The 26,758-nt window shown below is 41.3% G+C and overlaps 1 protein-coding gene across 2 annotated transcripts in view; it reads right to left on the reverse strand.

Annotated features, from left to right (window-relative positions):
* LOC119210574 (proton myo-inositol cotransporter-like) overlaps window positions 1–24,545 on the reverse strand; it is a 42,650-nt gene extending 18,105 nt beyond the window's left edge. Inside the window, exons 1-5 of one of the 2 annotated variants that reach the window (XM_037460733.2) lie at window positions 23,352–24,545; window positions 22,680–23,232; window positions 17,736–17,895; window positions 14,298–14,503; window positions 1,033–1,141 (exon numbers count right to left, since the gene is read on the reverse strand). In XM_037460733.2, coding sequence (XP_037316630.2) covers window positions 1,033–1,141; window positions 14,298–14,503; window positions 17,736–17,895; window positions 22,680–23,205 — 1,001 coding nt within the window. In that variant the 5' untranslated portion in view covers window positions 23,206–23,232; window positions 23,352–24,545. Of the gene's footprint in view, window positions 1–1,032; window positions 1,142–14,297; window positions 14,504–17,735; window positions 17,896–22,679 lie in introns of both variants that reach the window. The other variant, XM_037460732.2, reaches the window with a different exon arrangement.
* Between the last annotated feature and the right edge of the window lie 2,213 nt (window positions 24,546–26,758).

The following is a 26,758-nucleotide window of genomic DNA, read 5'->3' on the forward strand; positions in this document are numbered from 1 at the left end:
TGCAACTCGACTTGGACTTGAATACGATGACTCGTGACTTGACTTGGACTCGAGCCTTTTGACTCGAGAAGACTTGCTACTTCCCATGAAAACTGGGGGATAACACTTTCACACCACCGCGCCGCTCTGATTATCTGCATCTGTCAAAAAAATGTGCGCCACCTGTATGCAGAGAGCGCGCGCTGCCTGAACAACATCCAATCACCGCAGTCCATTTGACCGTATCAACGAGACAGCTCGTTCATGGTTACAAAAATCTGGATTTTTGAACCCAGATTCAGACTCCGATGGAAATCCTCGCCAACATTATGTCAACGTCCGTTTTCAAGTAGTGTAATGAGCTGAGTTAAAGTTATTAGTTAATCAGTTATGCAGATGTTGCATGTGTTCACGTTATGCTCCGTTCCCAGCTGTAGTTACGCGAGACAACCCGAGTTTTGGGGGGCCGTGTATGCGGAAGTGTTCGTTCGGCGTGGTGACGGCCAACAGTGACCGAAGTTGAGTTGTTTTATATAAATAAATGCAGCGGAGTTGCAAGCCAGTCATCGCCTCCTTATTTACGCTGCAGCATTGGGGTGAGCGTTACAGTACTAACACAGTCACAGTCGATCCACCGTTACCCTTCCCTTCGTAGTCTAGGTCTGTGAGGCAGTGCACCATCACCCAGGGTTCCCCGTCCCCACTTTAATAAAATGACTCGAAACTAAAATGGTACGACTTGTGACTCGACTTGAGACTTGTTGGCTGTGACTTGTGACTCGACTTGGGACTTGCTTCGTCTTTGACTCGACTTGACTCGGGACTCGAGGGCAATGACTTGAGACTTGCTTGTGACTTGCCTAACAGTGACTTGATCCCACCTCTGGTATTAATAGAGAATTCATAACTGAAACATTACGCTATTCATCATACGATGGCTAATGCAGACTCTACCGTTTTGAACGTCGGTTATTGGGTCATGACCCAACCTCGAGAATATGTCCGACCTTTGCTGGACAACTGACAAACATTTTGAAAAAGGTCTTCACTCACATGACTGTGTTGATTCCTGACAGCTGCTGGAACATCTGGAGACCGCAGCCTACCAGGAGGGCTCGCCGAGTAGGGGGGTAAGTCAGCATCCTCCAAATCACAGAGCCTTCTGCAGACGAGCAAAGGCAGAGCAGAAAATAATTATTATGCGAAAACTACATAACAATGCTAATAGAAGCTGATTCAAAACCAGCTAGCAACGATAACGACAACCAAACTGCTTGATTCTGTTGATATTTCTGATTTCAAGAATAAAAAAAAAGATTATGACTTTGAAAGTTATTTTATCATTTATCATTTTTATAAAAATGTTATTCCAGTCTTTGTGCTGAGCTAGACGGGGTCTGGCAGAACCTTGATATTTAGCGTACCAATTTCTCATCAAAATCCTCGACAAAAAGAAAATGCTGCACTCTTTATTCACAACACAACAACACAAGCAAAAAATGTTTACTTTGATGGGATTATCAAGAACATAGTACGCACAGAAAAAACATCATACTGGATGACCTACAATAGGGTAGAAGATCTGCAACAGCTCAAATCTGTACCTTCAAGTTTTTTTCAAAAAGCTATTGAATGTTTCTGTTTCTAAAGTCGAGGTTAAATGTGAAGCATAGCTCTAACCGCAGACAGCAAAAAGGAAGTGATGCGTTTATAGGCTGAGCCATTTCTAATGCGCTAACGTGGTGGAGTTTGATTGGTTAATCCCTCGAGACCAGAGCGGAGGAACGTTATCTAATTAGATGAAAAGTGAAATCAGGATACATGGGCTAAAATTACTACTCAGTTTGAGGACCCTGATGCCTGCCTGAAAGAGAGATAAATTTACAGGTCCAAACTCAGGGAACCAAACACACACAGAAGCACTCAATCATACGGACACAATAGTTTTCTCCCTTTTGCTGCCATGGGGGTTCTTTCTACAAACATGGTTAATGCAAATAGACACATTTATACTCACTTGTACGCCTGTTTAAAATACACACACACACACACACACACACACACACACACACACGCACACGCACACGCATCTTCATTTCCTCAGCTGATCACCACCCAGCTGTAATTCAATCAGATGAGATATTGAAGAAGACGGCATGGAAACCAAGCCAGCCAGCAACCAGCAAGACACAAGCACATTGATTAAGTCTCGCAGCATTGCAGTGATTGCATGTAATTGAACCTCTTGAACCATATGTACCTCATTTTATAGTGCAAAACTACTATTACCTTAAAATTTCAAATATGATGCATTCAGAGGTAGATGACTGATGCACAGATACAAGTCAGAAGATTTATTTATTTCATGAGAGATCAGCACTTAATTTGATATTAGAACCAATATAAGCCACACACACACACACACACACACACACAAACACACACACACACACACACACAGGCATAACTCTTTTCTTAGATCAATCTTCTGATACAAGCTCTAGACCATGTCTCTGCCATTGCAACCTGTAACGATGCCCCTTTCTTTGCACATCTTATCAGTATTCAATCCAACAAATTATGATAGCCTTCCTTTGAGAGAATAAGATCATGATTTGTTTGTTAAGTAAGCAAGGAAAGCATGAACGGGTTCGTCTTCTTCTTTTTCTTCGCTTTTGAAAGTCAAAGACCTGCCTATTTCTTCCTCGGCTACCTGCTTTCAGGAGACACCCTGTCTACTGCCACAAAACAAACCCCACGCTCAATTAGAGTGCCCGTTTGGCACCGTTGGTCCTGTCGGATGTTTATTCTTTAATCGCTCTTCAAACTCATGCCACACACAGTCACCCTAATGAAATATATACAGGAGCTTGCATTCCAGGAATGTCGTCAAGCATGCATCCAAAAGACTTTCAGTCCCTAATTTGCTAAATCTGTGATATAGATATGAGTCAATGCAGGAATGAAAAGTTGATGTTACCACAGCGCGCAATCAAGGAAACAAAGAGGCTTAATGACCCGGAGGATGGAGTCACAGAAATGATGAAGATAGAAGCCAGTCTAGAGAATATCTTTCTATCCATCCTGTCACTGTGTCTTCAAGGAGGAAGGGGCTTGGAGCGGGCTTGACTTCAATAACCTGGGGGGCTGCAGATCCTTGATCGCAGCCCTTCTTGTTAGGTAAGTGAATCAAAACCGCCATGTGCCCAATCATTATTTGTCCTGCATACATCCGCTCATCTCTCCTTTATCATCTCGTCAGCCTCCTCATCCGTAGGATCATGGCACCTCACTTTATACTTACACAGTAAGGCATTTTAAGTGGAGCTGATGAAATCTTGTCAGTGTCTGTAGACGCAAGGGAGCAGCTGTGTTTATATAAGGGCACCGAGGGGCCAGTGGTTGCCAGGAGCCGAGTACCAGACAGACACATGATTGGAGAGATGGATGAATCAGCGGACACACGCAAGCAAACATGCACACAGTAATGGTACTGTAGCTCACATTCATTTTACATTAATTAGTATTAACAACATGATGGAAACATGCAGTAGTAGAATTGCCGAATGGGCAGAATTTGCAGGTTTGTAAATGATGCCTTAATATCCTTGGAAAATACATTTTCTCTTGATTAATGTACATATGTATGTTAAAAAAACTTGCAATATGAGATCTGCAATGGCATTAATATTTCAGAATAAATAAGAAATCAAGTTACCAAAACCCTTTGTAATCTTTTACCATTTTGGTCCAAGTATTCTAATTCCCCTTTTCTTGTGTCGAACATTTATCAGAGGGACTATCACGTAGCACATAAGTTACCCAAAATGGCCGCTGGCAGTTTATACAGAGTTCTTGGTGTATTTTTCTCATGCAGTGGGTTAGCTGGCGCTCTACATTATTCTTCCTACTTGCTGTCTTCAGCACAAACGGACACTAACCCAAAATGACAAACGCAAACTTTTTCTTTATTGCTGAAAAGAAATGGCACCTAATGTTGTAGAATACAAAGAAAGCAATTGGATTTGTCACAGTTAAGCTCCACATCCCCCCCACTCCACCTAATCAGTTTATTCTGTACACCTGCTTGGCACATTCACCCGGTCAACCCAATCACACTCACCTGTCTACCCTATTCACTCGCTCAGTAGTTAAACCCCAGTCACTCACTCACTTTCTGCCAGATTTTTCTTCGGCTTACATACCAGACTTCCAGCGCTTCTGAGACGGAGCGCCTGTTGCCGACCCTGCATGTCCCTGTTTAACCCGCCCTTTCGCTTACTGTTACTCTGCCTGCTGTTTGTAGAGCTTTAAGTTTAAAAATGGTCAAAAGATACCTGGAGTCGTGTGAGTCCATTTCTGTAACCTGCGGGTAAGCATCGTTAAAAAGGCAAAGAGGTACAGGAAAAGACACAGGAGCAGTACAAAAGCCGGAGACATTTTGTTTGAAAATTACTGAGAATTCTCTACCTGGTTAACCCCAAATCTGATTGACCCTGCAGAGATACCTGACGTTGAGAGGTGTACATGACATAGAGGCACGTGCATTTTTAATCCTCATCTGATTTTTCCAACCCAAGACTTCTATTATTTAGTCTATCTTAGTTTGTTTTTCACCCAGCATGCATGTTTACCAACACTCCTGTCATTTCAGATCCTCCCCCATCAGCTCATTACCCTCACCTGGTTCTCCCTGCCCCTCCCACCAGGGCATCCCCTCATCAGCCACTCACTATTTAAGCCTGTCAGATTATCTTGTGTATTTGCCGAGTTCTCCAGCGTTTTCAATTTAGCCCGATTTCCCTCTGTCAGACCGTGCCTGCCTTTCAACCTCTGATTCCCTGCCTGCCCTTTGTCAGATTTGTTTGCCTATGCGATTGCCATCCCGGTTGTGACTCCTGTGTGTTCAACGGATTCCCTACCTGCCCCTCTGGAATTGTATGCCGACTGACTAACCTCCCGGTTTTCGACCTTGCCTGAGTAAATCCACCTGTCTCGCCCATTGTTGTCTGAGTCGTGCTTTTGGGTTCCTTTCCGCACCGGGACCAGTACCCGTGACAACCTGACTGTTGACTTTGGCAACTCTGTGGTAACGCTCATTCTGACTGCTAGGAACATTAGTGTGACACTTGACTCCCAACTGTCCCTGACTCCCAACATCAGAGACAATACAATCCTGTAGGTCCACGCTCTACAACATCAGGAGAATACGACCCCTTCTCACTCAGAAGGCAGCACAGGTACTGTTTCAGGCTCTTGTCATCCCCCGCCTTGACTATTGTAGCTCTCTCCTGGCAGATCAAGAATGCAGCAGCCTGACTGGTCTTTAACCTTCCTATAATCTCAAACACTACTCCACTCCTCCTTCACTGGCTACCATTGGCTGGCCGCATCCAGTTCAAAACATTGGTTCTCACATAAGTGAATGGATCGGATCCACTCTACATCCGAGACAGGTCAAACCCTACATCCCAACCTGCACATCGCTGTGCATCTGCCAAGCTGCTTGTTCCTCCCTCTCTGAGAGAAAAGCACTCGGCGAGATGGCGACTCTTTGCTGTCCTGGCTCCCAGGTGGTGGAATAAGCTCTCTGATGACATCAGGACTGCAGAGAGCCTCTACATCTTCCGTCGAAAACTCAAGACACACCTCTATAGACTATACCTTAGAGTAAAACACTAACAAACTGTAGCACTAACAAATTGTACCACTTAAATTGTACTTATAATGGCACTTATCTATAACATGTTTTAGAACTGTTCATTTTACGAAAAGTGTACTTTCTTGTTACTTGTTCTGAGTTTATCTCTACCGTTGAAATGCACTCATTGTAAGTCGCTTGGGATGAAAGCGTCAAGCTAAATGACATGTAATGTAATGTAGTTTGTGCTAAGGGACATGAGTAGAGAAGAGGAAAGAAATGCGTGTGTTCTGGTGACGGAGAAACGACAGCGCTTGATTGGTAAACTGACAGAAATACAACCAAACACAGAAACTATGCCCACACATTTTCTATATCATATCTCATCATTCTGCAGTAGAGACAATGTTTTTGGACACATACACACATTGATTTAGAGTTCATAAAAACCCCATCACACATGGAAGATCACTGAAACACAAGAACTGAAACTAAAAATACACACAAATTACACATTCAAATACCGTATTCTTTCACACATGCTGTCTCTGGCACCTAGGGATTTTCTCTTGGCTCTTCTGAGCCAACTCACGCACTGCCTGAAATTTATTATCACATTTAAGTTGAGAAATAATGCAACTAGCCTGCCTGTGCCCTCCCCAAAAATACTGTGTGAAAGAAGCTGATTCATTATCTATCTAGCCATGCAGGCCTTGTGACAGGCACAGAGGGGGAAATCATGATATATCTGCCACCGCACAACTCTCCTCGGTCAATTATTAATAAGCTGCTTAAAATCTACATGGTAGCAGAGGAGTGGAGAGCTGGAGAGTTGTCACTGTTGCTGTTCCTCGCTGATTTCACAACACAGTGACACAAAGTCTTTAAAATTAGTTTTGCTAAGACTGCTGACGAGTGTTCTTCATTATCTTTTAAACTGCACTGTTTATTTCTGCATGAAACAGGACCCTGCGTGGCAGACTTTCAGTCTCAGAAAAAAAAAGGTTTTCCATGGTAGCGTCAATTACACAAACTTGTTTTTTAAAGTCTGTGTGCAGCTTGAAACCACTAACATGAATCTAATAAGTGAATCTAATCAGTGCAAAAAGTTAACTCTTGAATGGAGAGGATCAAGGTTTTACAATATTTCACGGACCGCAAGAAGGTCCGGCGGATAATAAACACATCAAAATAACGGGCCTTCTTCTTAACTGCTTAAATCAGTTTAAATCAAATGTGAGCAGGTATCTTGTAAGTCATTTCCACACCTTTTTGCAAACTGTTAAGGCAAACTGTTGGCCTGTAAAACGTTTTTATATTTTATCATGACATGTTGCCAGGATCTTTTCCAGTCTTGTTTGTTCTGTATGAACATTAAATTGTAAAGATATTTAGAATGAGACACAGCCTATAGAGTTTTGTGCCTATGGTTGTAAAACATATTCTTCCATTATAAATAAGTGTTTGAAATTAGGCTTAGACTTTCCGGAGGATCATGAATTCCCTGTGATCACTTTCAAGGCAAAGTATAGGCTAAATAATAATACATTTTAATCATATTGTGCTTTACATGGTAGGCTACTCAAAGACACTCTTCAGAGTAAAACCTAAACACAGATACAGCAATAAAACCAACACATAAAACAATCATAGTAAAAGCAATTAAAACAGTCTACAACGATTGTCTGCCAGGCTTTTTCTCTCTGTTTAATCACAGTTGCTTTAGCAAATCTGTGATCGATACTGTGGTCTATGTAAGAGCCTTGGACGCGCACTTATCCAAGCTATATGTACACCTGGATTGACGTAGCTCCCCCTTCTCAACCTGCCACCTGCACCCGATAAAGCAGCGACAAGCCAATCACGCTAAGTCAAGCTGCGCGTTTTCAGTTATCCTGGATTTCTGGACTCTGTTGGAATTGGTTTACCATCTTATCACTAGCAATGAAAGTGAAGAAGATCAAGGGATAGTATGCATCTTTTCATTTACAATTATCTTCTGCTAAGCATAATAAATAGGATGAAATAGGATTTTAGGGCTCTGCTTGAACCAGAATCCTTGAATCCTTGATGGTCAATATGGTGTGCTTTTAGTATTGCTTTTAGCATTGTGTTCTGATTTTTTAATCTAAATCCATTATTCTCCTGCAGAGCACTTCATTGTATGTACCGCTCACTGCACTTTGATGAAAATAATCCTGAATACTACTGGATAAAATCAAAGTGAAAATTGTTGGAGGATAAAATAGACAATGCTGTTTGGCAGCTCTTAGCTCAAGTCCAGAGTCAATCACCAGATGGGACATATTTTGAATGGGGCCAGTAGGTCCAATGTGTGTCAATAACGAGCAATATCGAACCAGACTCACAAAGGGGATTGATTGGAGACGTCAGGGCTCCTTATTGTTAAAAGAGGCCTTTTAGCATGGGGGGAAGAAAACTGATCTGCTTTTAAAAAAAGGTGCAGAGATGACCTTCATGTCTGTTGGGTTGCATAACTGCCATATATATATTATATTTAATTGGTCAAATATATTCCTTTATGTGGGTAGAAAAGTAGAGAAAAGGCAAGAAACGGAAAGGAAAGAAATGGCCAAGGAAATGAATAAAACAAGGAAAAGGAGAGAACATATTTGAAAAAAGAAACAAGAAGAAAAAATAAAATTGAGTGAAAACATAAGTAAATCAGAGGAAAGAAAAATAAAAAATAAATGAAAGATGAAAGGTGTAGGGATATGGGATGGGAAAGAAGGTCGAGAGGAAAGAGACATAGTTGGCTTCCTTCACAAGGTTGGGCTTAACTAGAAGAGCCGAGTGGACAACCACAGGGGGAGAGGGAACCTGTTGTCATTGGAAACAGCAGTTGTCTGGCTGTCATCTATATTTAACCTGCTGCTGTTCCCACTGCACGGTATCTTAATATGCTCTTTTAGTTTAGATGAATCAGACAGCATCTATGGATGATATAAAAAGCACAGAGGAACCTCTAAATTGGCATCCACAGGCACCAAAGAATATCTCTGTCATTCTCTTTGTTTTTTTCAATTGTTTTCTTCAATGCAAGTAAAACCTGGGAACAATACATTACATGTTACTACATAAATTAATGTGCTAATCTATGCAATTAATGTGGCCGAGATTAATGCTATAAAATATTTGAACGCAGTTAACGCAACTTTCACTTCCGGTCGTCCGGATGTGCCAGAAGTTAACTTAGTTGCCCCATGGAAATGTAACCGCCGCTAGCTGCAGTAGGTAAGACAGGGAAGAGCCGGAAATATGCTGGAAATAGGGAGAACTTTTTCCATCGGAAGTAAAACAAACAGACGTGCGGCATACACAGAGAAATACCTCCACTTGTCAAAAAGAAGGGGATGAGCTGTTAGGCTACTTCCATCTCAACATCAACACTGTGTCCCTAAAAGACAGTGGTCTGGAAAACGTCCTGGCTAAATGTTTTCATCTCAGAACTTCTTTGCTTATCATCCTCTGCTAAAAATAAAACCAAAACAATCACTGCCCCAAACGTCCATTGAGTCTCCAGTGAGTATCGATTTTCAAACAGAAAACATTGAAAAACGTGGACACATACAAATACCCGCTAATGCAAATTAGATCAATTCAATTATGCAGCTGATGAATAGTCACTTGACGATTAGTAACTGCAATACAATATTGAATAAGGTGTTGCATATATTTATATTTTTTGTTTGTGGACTCACAAGTAGGCCTTGATAGATACCAATTACTGAAGTGAAGAGAAAGTCAGTCCCCTAATCTCTCCTCTCTGCTTTCATCAGGAGCAGCTTGCCTTGATTTGCATCCTTTGCTAATGCATCCTCCATAATCATTTCCCAGTTGAGACTTTTGTCTCATTTCCCGGTACCACCCAGCAAACCAGTGTTTAACCCCATGGAAACACAGGCAGAATTGTGTTGTTTTTAATAATCTGATTTCAAAATAAATTTTGTATTACTCTTGTTAGCATGTTTGTTTGTTAGCATGTTTGTCATGCGGTGGAACAAATTAAATTAAAATCACTAGAGCACAAAGGATATTTATTAAGTAATGCATCAAACATGTTTGGTTTAAATTAAGTCTGATTTGAGTGTGGATCAGTGAATCCATCCTATTCTGGTAAATAGTAATGCTCAGATTTACTTTGACACCAGTGGAATTTAACATTGAGTCTTTTATTCCATTCCATCTTGACGAATGATATAAACGTCTAAAAGTCTTAAACGTAACATTAAAGAGGCTGTCTGTTGACTCCAAAGACATTCTCCCAAAAGCCCTGGTCTCTTTAGGATTTCTTAGTAAAGTGAAACAGACCTAAACAGTAGTGGGGTTTCATCAAATGTTCAAATATCTTGAATGATCAGTGGAAGAATCAGGACCGCGGTGGTGGTAGATGTTAAACCTATGTGATGTCACAGATTTATGCCTGTGTGTTCGAAGACTGAGCAGCAATTATTATGGCATGAAATTAACAATTTAGAAATGTTCTGCTGGAAAATAAATGCATCAATTGCTAATTGCTAACAAAGTGTACTATTAAATCACCTGGCAACAGATGGCTAAAAAAAAGCATAAGAAACAGGTTAAAAAAGAGAATGCTATCGAACACAATTTTTTTCGTAAACAACATTGTGATTGCACAGACCCTAAATCCGTTGAAACTCTCTTTCTTTTATGGTTTGCATATAGTCTTGTTCTACACAATATTCAAGTTCCCTGTTATATGCTTTTGCAAAAAAAGAATTTCCCAAATCTCAGAGCTAAACTTCTCATGGAAGATTTCCGTAAATTTAGCATATTTTCCATCACTTTGCAACCCTAATCCACACTGGATAGGCAGACTGAATGTACACTTCTCTCCTTCTTTAAAGCTGCACTTGTAATATTTTTTATATAAACAGTGGAGCAGTTAAAGAGCAGCTGAAGATACAGATATTTCTCCAAGGCGCTGGCGGAGACCCAAACGGAGCTACTCCGTATGTTTGGCTTTTCCTTTAACCTTGTCATGTAGCTGTATTGTATTGTTGCTTTCTGCCACAACCCAGCACATCAAAGACCTTTCTTTATGGAAGGTTATGGACATCTGAGCCTGCTCAGTAATGACTTGTTGTGAACAAACCCTCCAAAAGATAAATGTGTTCAAAACGATACACTCTGAAGTCTCTCATGAACAATGGCCATATAAGCACTGACAGAATTGACCTGCGATATTGCTTCTCCATCCTAATTGCTGCCCAAACATCTCCATTTATACACAACAAAATATACTGGCACGGGAGACCACATTTCCATAAAAACCACAAAATGATAATTCCTCTATATTCACCTGCCTATTTAAAATATTGACATATAAATACATATGTCTACTGTATGCGTATAAGGGTTTCATAATAATTGTTTCTATAAAATAAGCAAAAAGGCCTTGACGATTATGTATCCGGGAATTTTCTTACGTTTCCAGTGAGCAACCTCAGTAACAAGATTGAATAAAAATTAGACATGACTTTGAAAAACAGGTATTGATCGGTCTCTGAATCAAGATCTCTAATACTACACACACACAAATCTTTTTTCTTTAATCTTTAATCTCAATGGGACTTTTCTGGTTAAATAAAGGTTTAAATAAATAATAATAATAATACAAAACTTCAGGTATATTATGTCCTGTAAACCTGACCTTCATGCTGCTATCTATAAGAACATCCTGCTCCTGCATCACCTGACCATCACAGGAGAGTCAGCAGCAAGATAAATAGTTTTGAACCTTCTTTCTCTATCTTTCTGTCTCCCGATCGCTCTGTCCTCTCTGTTTGTCTGTCTGGTTGCTAAGCAACAGCACGTCTCCAGGTAACGCTCCAGCCCTAAAAAGAGCATGCAAATTGCAAACATACTGGCGTTGCAGTCATGAAAAGAATGCAAAGTTGTTCGCCACACAACCAAAGATTCTTCACTTTGGGTGTATCCGTTACTCATTCCCACTAGGGATGAGTGCAATGAGGGTGGTGTCATCAACTTTAAGAGCTTGACGGACAAGTGACTGGAGGTTCAGTTATTGGTGTACAGGGAGAAAAGCAGAGGGGAAAGAGCACAGAACCTGTTCTGATGGTCTGAGGGGCTGAGGCATGCTTTCCCGGCCTCGCGTGCTGTTTCCTGTCAGACAGGACGTCTGTCATCCTCTTGCAGGTGGATTCAGGCATGTGCAGCTTAGAGAGCATGTCACGCAGCAGAGACGGGATGATGGTGTTGAATGTAGAGCGGAAGTCAGGCAAGGGCAACAGGTTGTAGTGACTAAGTCCTGTCCAAGGCGACGGTCATCGAAGGAGTGGGGACTTTGGGCTTGTAGTTGGTGGTTTGCCTGAGACAGTTCCAGACGGTACTAGACTCACTTGCTAATAGCTGATGCTGGAGCTTCTCAGAGAACAGTCATTTAGGATCTCTTACCGCCTTTCCAAACCAGTATTTTGCCAATGTTGTTGGATATCAGTGCCTCTTTTGACATTTGTAGTCCACCCCCAGCTGTGTGTGAGCCTTTAAGGTACTCTAAAGGCCATCTAATGGTTTGCCTCTGACCTAGAAAGAACAACCTATTCCTATTTCCTTTAGTGGATTATTGTTGTCTGACAAAGCCAATCTTTAATTTTTTATATTTCCTCCAAACCAGATTATGAAATAACACAGTGTTCTATCACTGTTACACTTATAATACATATGGTGGCTCTGATGCCCTGTTTCACTGCCTAAACGAAATCAAGCATTGGATGGCGAGTAGCTTATTAAAACTCAACAGGACTAAGAAGGAATAACTTTTTTGGGATCTGGAGCTGGTGACTTGTCACACTTTTGTTCTGTTATATTACTTTTATACTATTGTGATTTCAATGCTCTTGAGTTCGGCATTGGTTGGTTCCCTGAATGGAAATCTAACATATGAAAATAATTACTCTAGTTTTAATAGAACACTTCCTGCAATATGGAAAGTAACTGTTTTGGGGATAAGATTCAAATTCATATCACAGCAGAAAATAATGACACCATATAGTCTTTGTCATTCAATGTAGATCATGTTCCTGTCTATTTAATTGTCATCACTGTTCACAAAGAGATGGGAGATAAGGGGTGTGATGAAATATGGTTTTAAAAAGTATTTTTGTAAGCAGGGATTGATAAACCAGATTGTACCACACACGCAGTCTCTGAAAAGAAAAAAGAACATTTCCCAATTGTGTCGAGCTAGGATATGAAACCGCATTATTAGCTACACAAGCTCAGTTACAACCTTGTTCAATCCTGTCTGCACCTGCTGGCAAATCCTCGCAGCCAACAGCATCGTCTCCATCGCCAAGCAAAGGTCGGATCCCAAAATAATTGACAATGTAGTAAGTATGTTCTGTCTGCCCCTTTACATTTACCTCTTCTACTCCCTGTTTGTTTACCCTTTAAAAGAGCAGATTCACCTCGTTGAAAGCCGCGCAATCACCAAAGGATCAACCATCATGATAGCTTCAACAAATTCACTTCTCTTTACATCTGTCGCTGTGCGAGAAAGCATTCACTGATGTATGACTTTAACGTTAAACAAAAAACACCGCAGGTGAGCAGACAAAAGAGTGAAAGTCAAACTGCGGCAAAAATAATTCATGAGAAAAGATGCCATAAACACTTTGATTGGTAGGTCACCATCATTGCCCAAGCAGTCAACGGAGCAACACATTGTTGCGTCAATAGGAAGGATTTTTTCAAGCAGCAGGAGAGCGGCATGAACTCTCAAATCAGCCTCACTGAGGAGGACATTAGAGTGAGTGAAAAAGTGGCTACTGCCTTCAAGGCTGAGGGTTGTGACTCAGCTGTTAATAAGACAAGACAGAGAATTTGCTGTTCCTTTTCATCTTTGGTTATCTATTGCTGTGGTTTATAAGAAGGTCTAGGAAAGGAAGATGAGTGAGAACAATACAGTACAACTGCAACAGCTCCTATACATTGTAACACCGTAAATAGCGCAAAAACTGCTTTGCTAAATAGCCTCATATTTGACTGACAAACCAAAATGAACAATATGTACTTAATGTTTATCTTTTGTGACTTTCGATCTGTGCACAGGCAAGAGCAGCATTAACTAATGTGTGCAGTGTGCTTTCCAGGAGTGTTGCAAAACTCCGGGAATATTAAAAAGTGAAGACTATCCATGGGAATGAACGGAAATATACTGGAATTTTTGTAATTTGGGGGTAATTTAATTAACATTTAATAGTGTTTTTCCCTGAATCCTTTATCGTCTACATCAACGTCGGTTGAGAGAAAAAAATTCTGTACACTGTAGGAGATGTTGTACTTTTGTGTGGACATACATACATCCTTCTGTCAATGCTGTAAAAAGTTATACTACAGTATACAAATTAACTTGGTATTAAAATGAACATGGATTTAATTTACCAAGTAATCAATATGCTAGTTTAAACACTTTTGCAAAAAAGATGGTAAAAAATCCCTGAATTCCCAGGCTTAACGTCCCATGGAAACTTTACGCCCCTTTTAACTCTCTATGTGTACTCATTCGAAACTAATCAATGAGGGTTTTACAGCATAAAGCAGCAACAAAGGGCAAAAAGAAAAACTCTGCTGCTCTCTTGCCCCAATTCTCTCTCCAGTTAAACCCTGGTACCTCCTCCGCTGTCCTCCTCCTCATCGATACTGTTCTTGATGCTGTCGTACTCCTCATCGATGTTCTGGTTGCCTCGGATCTGACTGAGCACGCGCCGGGCCTTCTGGGTCAGCCCACGCTGGATCAACCAACGAGGACTCTCAGGCAGAAAGAGGAATCCCATGAACTGGAGCACGGCCGGGAGCACCGACAGACCCAACATGTACCTAGACAAGGAGGGGGATACTTAGAGTGAGGAAACCAATCACGATCACAGAAACTACAGAGGCAAGTGTTTGTCCTTGGACATTAGTGGACAAATCGGTTGAACTGGTCACTCAAATTGAAGTTTACAATCATGTATGTCCAAAATATCATCACTAAGTGGACGTTTGTGCGCTGTAAAAGAATGACTGGCAGCCATGGCTGCCAAACAAAAACCGTAAAATTAAGGTAAAATAATTTAATTCAAATGAAGTGCGAAAACCTTAAATCCACAAGAATTTTTCTTAACAATTTTACAGCGAAACACATTTATTTCATAGATTTTTTCTGTCTTATTACACCTTCAATAAAGTGATATCACCAAAGGTTTTGCAGTAAAACACAATTATCTTAAGCCTGGAACACACCAAGCCGACGCCGACGAACTAGTGGCGACGAGAGCAGACTGCAGAATGGGCTCACGTCGGCAGCGTCTGGTTCCAAAGTTGCCAAGCCGATTCTCAACACCCGACGGCCAAGTAGCACGTCTGTTCTGCGCCTGCCGGTTTTTGTCTTCTAGTGCACTGGTTCGCTGGCTGAGCAGCCAATCAGAATGATCAGAAGGCCCGACTGACCGACAAGCCCTGACGATGTCGAATCGGCCGTAACAGATATGTCCTCTAACACATAGTCAATTTTGATAAAATACAAGCTTTCCATTAATCTACAAGATTAAACTATACATTAAACTGAACTGAACTAAACTGTTCTCCATAGTTGAAGCAAATCCTCGCAGAAAAGGACGATTCTTATCTAAAGTATCTCACAGCTCGAGATTGAAACATACTGGAGGGAAGCGGAAGACAGAGAAGGATACAGAGGCATCTGTCAGGATCCGGGTCTCCCTCTCTTCCCCTCTGCCATATACATTCACCGACACACTCATTTTCCCATTAGTCTTACCTTAGCGCACACACCCACTTCTCGCATAGCCTTTCCATCCACCTGCCGCTCATTTCAATCAGTGCCCGCGCCGTTTGCTGTTACACCTGTTTCTCGTCATGTCTAATCACCCTGTCTATATCTTGCATGTGTTCCCTTTGTGTCCTGTCGGACTATTATTGTATGTCTAGCCCTTGTCCTGTCCAGCAGCCTGAAAAACCACTTTTGTTTGCGCACAGCCAAGCCCTGCTCGTTCGGTCTCCAGCATTGTGCCGCGGTGAGCTGCATCCTACGGGCTCCTATCAAGCTTCCCTCTTCAAGGAGGAGATTGTCCAGCGGATTATTTTCTGTTCTGCCTTTTGCCTAGCTGGTCTCCTAGAGAATGCATTTTTGTTCTATTTTTGTGCCATTGAGCTCGGCTCGGTGTTTCTGTTGAACATTAAAACCCTTACTTTTGACTTCCCTCTGCGCGTGGATCTTTTGCCGCCCGATATCGTGACAGCATCATTTATCTGTTGAACATACAGCTGCTGTCAGCAAATGTTAGGGGTTGACCTGTGCATGTGTTGACATTTGGAATTACTGTTCCAAATGTCACCTTTCTGCTATTCAATATGAAAAAATGCTGATAATATATCTGACTATATCACCATTGATCATAAAAGGAGATTGTGATCCTTTGAAAAGTACCTCAAGTGTATTTACGCAGACCTAAGTGACACCATTTGATGGACACACCGTACCTCCAGGCAAGCATTAGTTTGTAAGTATGTAAGCATCAGCGCCAAGATACTGCGGCATTTGGCTCTTCCGGTCCCCTACCCCAAAGGGCATGTAACGCTCTTTCATTTAGTTGTGTCGATGCATAACTAGTGGTTGATCTTATCTGTTGTATGTGAGTGTTTTGGGTGCATTTCTTTGTTGAAAATGATATGTTCTGGTGGAAAGCAACTCAAAATCCCTCTTAACCTCATCTGTTGGTTGGATTTTTTTGCTCAGCTCCCTCTTAATCCATGGTCTACATATGCATCTCCTGTCTTCCAAAACCTTCTCTGGAAACTCATCTTTCTAAATGGTTGCCTGTGGCTGGAATTCTTCTGAATCCAGTCTTACCTGGCTCTTAAAACTTTTCAGTGGTTCTGCTGGTTGTGTGATGATGGCTTGCTAGGCTTTGCAACGTATACATGCACTAATGTCCTTTTGCTTTTTCTCAGTTATCACATGGATATTCTCTTAATCCCAATACAACCTTGGTCTCCCACTATTCTACACCTTGGCTGTAGCTCCACTCTATAAGCCTTTCGGTCATACTACTTAGCTCTATTTTTCTCCCTTTGGACTATCTGTGAGGCTAGCTTGTATGCCTCCTGCATCCACCTTCTCCTTACCTGCGTATTTCCTGTGAGAAGCGCTCTGATCAGCTGGTTTCAGGTCAAACATCAAGTCAGAAGGAAGAAGGGTTCCTACCATAGACAAGGTGGTACGGAGCATACTGTTCCTTCACCACACACATGCTGGCTTCTCTTCTTCCGTTTGGTTTCTTAGCATGGAAGAGTTCGATTATACCTCTCCACCGGACCATTTCTAGTCTCCTGGAAAAGTGTTGTGTGTGAACCTGGGATGCCACAGTTTTCTTTAAAATTGGAAAATGTATTCTTAATTACATACAAGATACCATCTTTGCTCATGTACAGATGGTTTCTCCCTCACTGAAGCACACATGTCATTAAGCCTATAATACATTACATTTAAGCGACTTACAATAATTGCACTCACCCCACAGCATTCAGACCCAGAACAAAAAGAATCAAGTACAATTTATTCAAGAAAGCCAAACTACTAAGTGGTGTAAGTAAGTGCTTCGTACGTGCTTCCTAGTCAAAGTATAGTCGGTAGAGCTAGATTTTTAGTTTGAGTCAGAACATGGATAGACTTACATATCTGGCGGTATCCCGGTATATCCTGATATTATTTCAAGTAAACACCTTTACAACCAAAAACCCTCGGCACAAGTTGCGTTGGTGCATATCTGGTCTCCGGTTGTTCCTCTTGCATCGCTCTTTTCAATTTTTTTATGTTGCGACGGAGTTACCTCTTGTTGTGATAGCAGGCAAGCTGTATCTAGCATGCAGTTTGGCGGGGGAATTTTATAAATGTACAATTATCAGTGTTACAAATAGTTTATGTGTCACAAACTGTTGTGTCACAGTATGTCCAAACTTTATTGTGGGCCCCACACAATCTATCTATTCATTTTATTGTCTAAATTATAACTTAAACCATGTGTGTGAAATCCGCGTCTCTGTGTCTGACCTCCAGCCATCGTGTTGCAGGTAGCTGAAGGCACCGTCGATGAGGCTGGCAGTGAATTGTCCACCGGTGATGAAGAGGGTGTTAACCGTCACAAGCTGACCTCTTAGGTGGGGCGGAGATGCCTCAGCAATGTACACAGGCACAGTCATAGATGCAATACCTACACAGAAAGAGAGAGACAGAGAGAAGGGTAATGTTTAGCAGGAGATCCTTCTGACCAAGTGACTCAGATTGTGCCTTTTTACAGCAAATGTTTCTTGTTCTAGAGAACTCTTCCTGGAGACTCTTCCTGCTCTCCTGGTCCTGGAGACTCTGTACTTTGCAAAAATCCCTTTCCATCTTCAACTACCATCTTGGTCTCGCCAATCTAACTGACTGCAGCATGCGGTAGTTTTGTTTCCTGGGTCAACACACACCGAAAAAAAAAGATAACTGCGGTAAAATCGCTGTGAGCGATCAAACAATGACAACAAACCCTGACAACAATAACAACAGCAATGGAGTCCATGTATACATGAGGTTAACCTAAGCATCTCAGAATGGCCGCTGCACTACTACACACACACACACACGCACACACACACATTATTCAAATATAACAAAACAAACAGTATGTTTTCCTCCAATATATCTGACAAGGTGCCATGAGACCGGAGCTTTCTGCAGCTGGCTCCTGATAAGCTCTATTAATAGTCTGCCGCTGCTTGGCACCCCCCTCGTCACCTCCAGCTCCATCCCCTCCCTTCCCTACTGCCACTACCGTGCCCTAGAAGGCCGCCATGACTACCTGTTGCTATGGCAACCACATGTTGGGTAACCAGCCTCCGAGCGAGCACCACACTGTGGCAGCTCGCAGAAGGGAAATCTATAATTGAGAAAAAAATGTCTTTCTAATTTTATCTGCTAGACCTCGACTGAAGAGTTTGATTTGAGATAGTAAAACACCCTTATCAACATTTCAAAGCACAGTTAAATGACATATAATACATACAACATACATTCAATTTTCCTGTATTCATAAAGTTCACAGTAATGGATCAAAGCCACATGGTCAATTCTGCCTTTTTATTGTTTGGCATTGAGTAATCAGAGGAAAAGACAAAGACTCTCCCAAGGCTGCACACCTCTCCAGCCTGCTTTTACAAACAGAGATATCAGTTGTCATGTTACATCTACAAATTGATTTTCTTCACAGTGTAGACATATCCCCAGTATTTTGAGTCTCTACCTGTTATGGCTTGAAAAAAGGATTGTCATCAAGGGGTGGAAATCTGAGATGGAGATCATCACTGAAATCGAATGAACTGCTCTTTGGCATGAAGCCTGTCTGCTCAGGCTAATTTGATGAAAATCCATTTAGAAGCTTTTGAGAGGGTTAGGCTTAAGACAGACAAGATAAATATAACTAACATCTGTGTTTTAGGTGACAATAGAGCCAGGACATTCATGAATCCTAATTTCAATTACACAATCACCCCTTCTCCAGATACAACCTGTTAACGCATGACTGAAATTCCCAAGTGTAGTTTAAGTAAACATCATAGTATGATTCAATGCAAAAAAAAGGTATAAGGTATCATCACTTCACACAATGAATTATTTTCGATAAAATGTCCCTATTTTCATCCACGTCCTTTTTGTGTTTCCTCACCGCAGTCATGTGTCCGTCGCAGCTGGGTAGCAATGTTAACTTTAACACGGCAACGTGACAGAGATATCACTGTGGTCAAGCCAGCCTCCATTCCGAAACAAAGTCAAGCACGGTAAAAACACACAACCAGGACGTGGATGTAAACAGGCACATTTCATCCAAAATAATTCATTGTGTGAAGTTTTGTGGGGCTTTTGAGTTGGTCTTTCCTCAACACACTTATCGGGTGTTTCCCCAATAAATTAGGTTCATATAGGTGCATCTCAATATATACATTTTCTAATAGATTTAATATAAATATATGTATATTGTAATATATTTATCTTTTAATATTTCTATTGGGTATTGAAAATAGTTACAATATGGTAGTTATATCATATTCTGAATATTGTTTTATATATATATATATATATATATATAGTGATATATATTCATTGATGTACTGAAATCTTAAACTGTTGTAATAAATGTTAAACAATTTAATTGCAAAGTAATAATGCGTGTTTGATACCTTTTTTTGCATTGAATCATACTGGCATGTTTACTGAAACTGGTTGGCTGGCCCTAAAAAAAACAAAATCCACCAGCTGCAACTGCTCATTTATCTTAATCAGCGATTGCTAAACTGCTTCTAAGAGACCTCCCGAGCTCAGCTGAGACATGCAGACAGGTAAAGAGGACGTGCTGGAAAAGCATTAAGATATCTTAGACTTATTACAAGGTATATCCAGCCATGTTTCAAATACACAAATATTGACGAATTGTAACTTTTAATATAATTTAAAAAATATAGAATCTTTTTTTTAAGTTATTGCCACGCCCATATGGCCCTCTATGGACAAGCCGCCATTCTTGGCTATATGAAACACCAGTTTAAGTCAGCTCAAGCCAAGGTTTCTGCCACACACACATGTCCACAAAGAGTTATGTCTTTTGTCTTTTGTTGTATGTTGCATCATACATATATATATAAATATATTTATTGCTACTTTATTTGCTCCCACAAGCCCTGCAAAGGTCCAGCCTTACATGAATTGTAAAGAAACATAGATTGAATAATCTGTAAACCATTTTATTTGGCTGGCAGAGCACATACTCAAAAGTATTTTTAAGACCTCCTGTCTATAAAGCAGATAATAACTAATTGGCTTGTTCAATCGCTTCTTTCAATAATCCCTAATAGGTTGAAAGTGATTTTATCAGTGCACTATTTGTGTCAATCTACCACACATGGAAATTTGGAAATGGAAATGGAGTTACATGGCCAAGCCCTATCCACCTGCTCATCACATGATTACAGAATTTCATGGAGCGCCTCGGGCCTGCTTCACTACTTCAAGTCTGAGCTTTGCTTTTGCCAGGTCGCACCAATTTCCAGTGTTATCTCTACAGTATATGCCGGGGGTGGCGAGTACAAGCGATTGGCTGCTGAAGGTCTTAATCTTTGCCCGGACTCAAAGAGAAATGTTTGAATGGATTTAAATAAACACATTTTCATCAAGTATATTTGGAAAGCTTCTCAAGTATTCATATTCCTCTGTAGTTATCCAGTGAAGCTAAAGCTCGACAGAAAACAAGCAAGATGACTTGAACCGAAGGTCAGGTTACTTTACTTGGTAGAATGTGAATCCTTTACAAAAGCATTTGGAGTGTTTCATTCTTTGTTAATGAGCTCTCTTTCAGCACCAGCAGACAGGTCTCAGCATTCCCTTTTCCACACACACACACACACACACACACACACGCACACACACCTCATGAATTCATTGTCAGGCCACGCGACACAGGCTGGAAAAGTTTAAAAACTTGTAGATAAAGTAACCCTATTTCCCCTCAGATAACGGCTTTGTAGACTTTCAAATGGATAAGAGGTGTGAGTGGCAATTGAATTAAGCAGTAAAAGGCTTATGCGGTTGTTTACTTTGTTAATTCAATTCAAAAAGCGTGCCTAATTCGACATTGGACTTGAACTGAGTTTTTTATGATAGAACTGCACTTTGAATATTAGTTACATGTATATGGAAGTAAATCTGTGTCATCGGGTTTTGAAAGAAAAAGGTGATTGAATTTCTAACACTGAATATTTATGCATTGAAATTATGTATCTGAATGTTTTTCAACGTTAAAATACTGCAAATAATTCAATGTTAAAATATTCACCCACAAAAAATTAAACCGCAAATAATTCAATGTTAAAATATTCAACCACAACATCCGGGACCTCAAGGAAGAGCAATCAATTCTAGATCCAAGATCAGGAGCGTGCGTCAAGCAAAAGGAGAGAGCACCCAATACAACTTCGGCTTGTCGGCAGCATGGTGACCGGATTGTAGCCATGTCTAATAATAACGGGGCTTTAACTCTTCTTAAATACCATTAAACTCCCAACAGAAAAGCTACTAATGCAGAAAACTTTATGAACCAACCTGCCAGAATATGCTGGATTTTACAAATATCCCATGCAGCAACAAAACTTCTTAATTTGATGGAATAGACAATGATTTAATACATAACTTGGCATTGTCAAACACTCTGGGTCAATACTTGTATCACAAAACAGTCCCTGTGCTCACACAAAGGTCAGATCAACAACAACCATCAGGGACAGATGAACGAGACAGACGCTTATGGGACGTAGAGAGAGGAAGGGTTGGCAGTGTCCTGGACGACACTGCCAACCAAGGAGTTGTTCGTCCAAGTAATGGACGAACAACTCCATTACCTCTATGAAAAGTTCAGTAATGTTAAACAACAGGCTTTCGGGAAAAGCAGAGACATCGTTAGTGGAGGAGTGGAAGAAACGGGCTCTGAGAAAATAGTTTCATGTAAGGAAAAATGACGCCTTATGAGCAGATCCAGCAGCTAATGCCAGGATGTGTTTAATTATCTATCAAGTCCGGCTTGTGGCAAGATTGTTATGGTAAACGAGGAGGAGTTACTTCTAATATCACGTCCGAAATGAGATTAGTTTGTCCATATTGACAGCTAGAGATTGTGAACGTAAATTAAGTGTATAGCTGCTGCATTTTCAAACCTCATTTCACTATATTTAGGTCTCGAATGAATTCTCTTCCACACATGTAATTACGTTGTGTGTGTTTGCAAACCTGAGGAGAGGAGAGGCAGAAAGAAGTCACAGAAACCAAAAAATGCCATTGGATATGTGTAAGCTGAAAAGTTATGTGTAGGACTAAACATTGTCTTTTTCGTTAAAGGTTAAAATACCTCTCAAACAAGCCTCTGGTTTGAAGACGGACTGAACCGACGAAGAACGTGTTGAACACATGTCTTACCAAGCCCCACACCAACGATGAGCCTCCCCGTCAGGAGCACCTCCTTGCCAGGGGCGGTGCTCAGCACGATCCCCCCGACTGCGAAGAAGAAGCTGGCCAGCAGTATGCACACTCTGCGCCCAAAGAGCCCGTTGAGGAAGCCGCCCAGTAGGGCGGACAGGGCGGCCGCGGCCACAGTACTTGAAATGAGCACCTCCTGCCACAGGGCGCTCAGGTCCAGCTCCCTCTTCAGCAGGAGCATCGCTCCGGAAATCACCCCCGTGTCGTAGCCGAACAAGAACCCCCCGAGAGCGGAGAACGCGGCCAGGACGTAGACGAAGCCCGGAGTGACATCCTGCTGGAACTGCTTGCGCGCAGCCCTCTCCAGTTCCCCGGTGGAGGATGGGGGTGCTGCCGGCGCACCGGCGGTGGAAGCCCCGGCGGAGGCACCCTGGCTGGTGATGCTGGCGCTGGACGGAGCCCTGATGAGACTCCGCTCCCCTCCGTCGCTCACTTTCTTCCTGCGCTCGCCCATCAGGTTGCTCATACTACGGAGATTGTAGTCATGGTCGACCTGCTTGCGCGACATATGGAAAACACAACACAGGACGGTGCTGCTTAGTTGTATTTGATGCTTGATATATAAATATATATAAGCAATCAAAAGACTTTAGAGTATAATAACTAACCCACCCCCTTTGGGTTTGAGTCTCTCGCGTTAGCTCTTCCCAATCACTCCCAGAATACAAAGAGTGAATCCGTGCATCACATCCCCGTGGTCCTGATGGGAGAGTTGCAGAAGAGTGGGGAGGAAAGGTAAGAAAGGAGGAGTGTAGTGGAGCAGTTCGTCACTAATAGCGTCGGCATGACGCAGAGAAATGCTGTTGTGGAAGCGTGATGCTTAAGTGAAGCGTTCGTGGTGAGGATTTCTTCTGCTGTAGATCCATTTAATCACGCACATTATATAAATTACTCCGAATAGGACACAACACAGCCAGTTGATACACATTGTTCAGGAGTTTTAACAAAGTACAAATAAAATAAAAAGGCTGAGGCTAATTATAAAAAAATTGATGTATCCATACAACATACTAATTAAATTACAGATACTGAAATATGATGTGTATATTGTCAACAATGAAACACGTTACACATTGGCTTGGCTAGTTAGGTTTGGGTAGTTTGTAACGTAACTTTAAAAGTACTAAAGCGTTACTACGTTGTAAGCACGCTTTAATATAGCCGTATTGGAGCCGTTTTGGTTGGTTTGTATTAGCTAACCATTGTAATGTAATGGTACTATTTTATGGACATGCGGATTGATTGTATGTGACATGAGCAGGGGGGCGTGTACCGTCGGCAGTCGGAATCGGCACTTGTTGTATGAACTGCACAGTCATAGTCATAGTGTGATGCTAATGTTGAACTAGGATAATAAAGTTAGTCAAAGATACCACAGCTTGAAGCTTATTGTAGGCCTACATATACCACTACAACCTTAAGGCTTGGGTTACCTTATATCAGTTAACACAAACAAACCAATACTTAGGGTAGCTAACACGTTAGCTAGGTTAACCAACTGTTGTGGCAGAGTGCTTAGCCTTCCATTAGTGTTGGTGGCGTTGAGCCAAATGTTCTCCCTTCTCAAATAGAAGATTTGAATCAATTGTACATAACATTTGCATGAAACCTGTCACCTATCTTAGATCTGTGCACAAATCTTCAAAATTAAGTTTCATAAGTGGACCTGATCAATAATTTGCCTACCATATAACAGTGGGGCACCCGCCCCCTGAAAATATTTGCAATTAAAAACAAAATTAGTTTCTATACTAACATTAATATCTCACGAATATGTCTTATGCTCATTGCATCTTATTAAGCTGTACAGATCACACAGTGGAACACTTGGGAAGGACATGAGGATCCTAGACAACTGCAATGAACAGGTAATCAACACGTACTTTGGGAATGTGGAAGAGCAGGGGTAATAAATTAGAACTATTAAATCTCAAACAAGTAACAATTATATATAAATATGATGTGGTTTCATCTTTCCACTTTTTTACAAATTGGTGTTGTACCCCAGGGGCGGATGGTGTATAGGGGTGATTTGGGCAACGCCCCACCAACTGGGAGAAAGAGGGGGGGGGGTTCAACAAATTCTATCACATTAAAGTATTTTTCAGTGTTCTAGACATATTATCTGTCATTGTCCAATCAGATTCGTCAGATTCAGGTCACGTTTGAAATGGTCGCGCGCGCCGCAAGTCCCGCCTCTCTCAGGGGGAATTCATTGACGTGGAAAATTGCCCAAGCATTCTCCTGTTGACTCTCATGTTAAAACTTTTTTTCGAAAATCGAGCCTTCAATGCATTTTCAATGAGGATTTGGGGCTCACACTTACGTGCTTGCGTCATAAGTAACTGAGCAAAGAGAGCGAGGGGGGTGGGGATATTATCAACACCAGTGTTGTGCCTGAACTCTTTCATATTTTGGGCGAACGTGAACTGAACGTACTGTATTAATGCCCGATGAACGTTACTGTGAACTCGTTCATTCTGGTGTCTATGAACAGCACGTTCTTTCAGGTTAACATCGTTCAATAGGGTGCCAGATTTCTATAGAAAACACACCGTAAATGTGCCTAAATAAGTAGCGGAAAAAACACCCAATCTGGCAACACCAGCCAGTGTCGCACCGCGCATGCGTCATAAAAAAAAAAAGAAATGCATGGAGGCGACAGCTGCGTGTAGCAAAGAAGCGGCATATAATAATTTAAATGAGTTTTATGAACTGACAAGGTCGTGAGGATGGGAGGAATCTGACCTTTCTTTGCAAACATTTGCACCTTAATGATAAGTGTTGTGTTTTTATTCCTTATTTAAAAAAGACCATTCAAGCAGCATGTGTTTGAGAATGTACTGTAGGGGTGAACGCTGCAGCTGCTGCTAGTGTGGAGTGAATGGACAGCAACATAGCATGCAACAATGGGGAAATGCTGTCCCCTCAATGCTAATGTAAACCCTGGTTGGATAAGGATTCAAAATTGGATATGAAGATTAAATCTGATGCATAGCTTCAGTGTTAAAACTGATAGAATAATTGCTGTCTGTGGTTCTATATGGGCTGTGGCAATAATTTTGAAAAATAATAGCTTGCAGCAACTGTCAATACGGCTGGTGCGAGGGCAAGGGAGGACTCAGATGCAGAGTGATGAGAAAATAAAAAGACTTTAATTGTCAAACTCACAAAATCAAAATCGCTCCAACCAAAAAAGGGGAGGAAGGAGGAGAAAACAAACCGACAAAAACAGGGACCTGGAAACATGAAACAGACTTGACTTGACTTACTTTGAACACTGACATGTAGACAATGACGCGACAAAGGACAACTGGCACGCAGGGCTTAAATACACAAGGGAGGTGCAGGTGATTGGACACAGGTGGAAACACTCAGGCAATCACGGGACAAGGCAGGAAGTGAAGTTACCCAGGAACACAAGAGACATGAAAACTACAAAATAAGACAGAGCAGAACCAAACCGTGACAGCAACAAACTGAACTAGTCGGAACTGTGAACTTAGTTCAAATATTTTGAAGTTTGAACTATGAACTGAACTAGTTCATTTTAAAATATGTGAACTGAACTTTGAACTAGTTCATGTAGAAAGTGAACTTTCCCAACACTGACCAACACAAAGAATCACATTCTGTTAACTTGTTAGAATGTTAACTTGTCTATAATTCCCAATTTCTATTGATGTATTTGCACTTAATCTTACTAAATTCTACAAGGCAAATAAATTAAGTTTAAACTTTTTCCTTGACCCCATTTGCCTTTGTAAGAAAATGTTCTATTTTGTCTTTATTATTTTGTCAGAATGCACCAGAATGCTTTGTTTGTATGTGAAAAAAAAGTTGTTAGCTTTGTTTAGCCCCCCCTACAATAAAATTCAACAGTCGCCACTGTTGTACCCCTTGTCTACTGTTGTCAGCACACATTTTATTTTCAGTCCAATTGTTATTTTTCAAACAACTGATGTGCTTTTCCACAGAGCTCTACTTTTCTTTGTGAGGAGCCGTACGGCTTGCTGAAG

This window comes from Pungitius pungitius, chromosome 2 (genome assembly GCF_949316345.1).
Source record: "Pungitius pungitius chromosome 2, fPunPun2.1, whole genome shotgun sequence".
In the NCBI taxonomy this organism is placed as follows: Eukaryota; Metazoa; Chordata; class Actinopteri; order Perciformes; family Gasterosteidae; genus Pungitius; species Pungitius pungitius.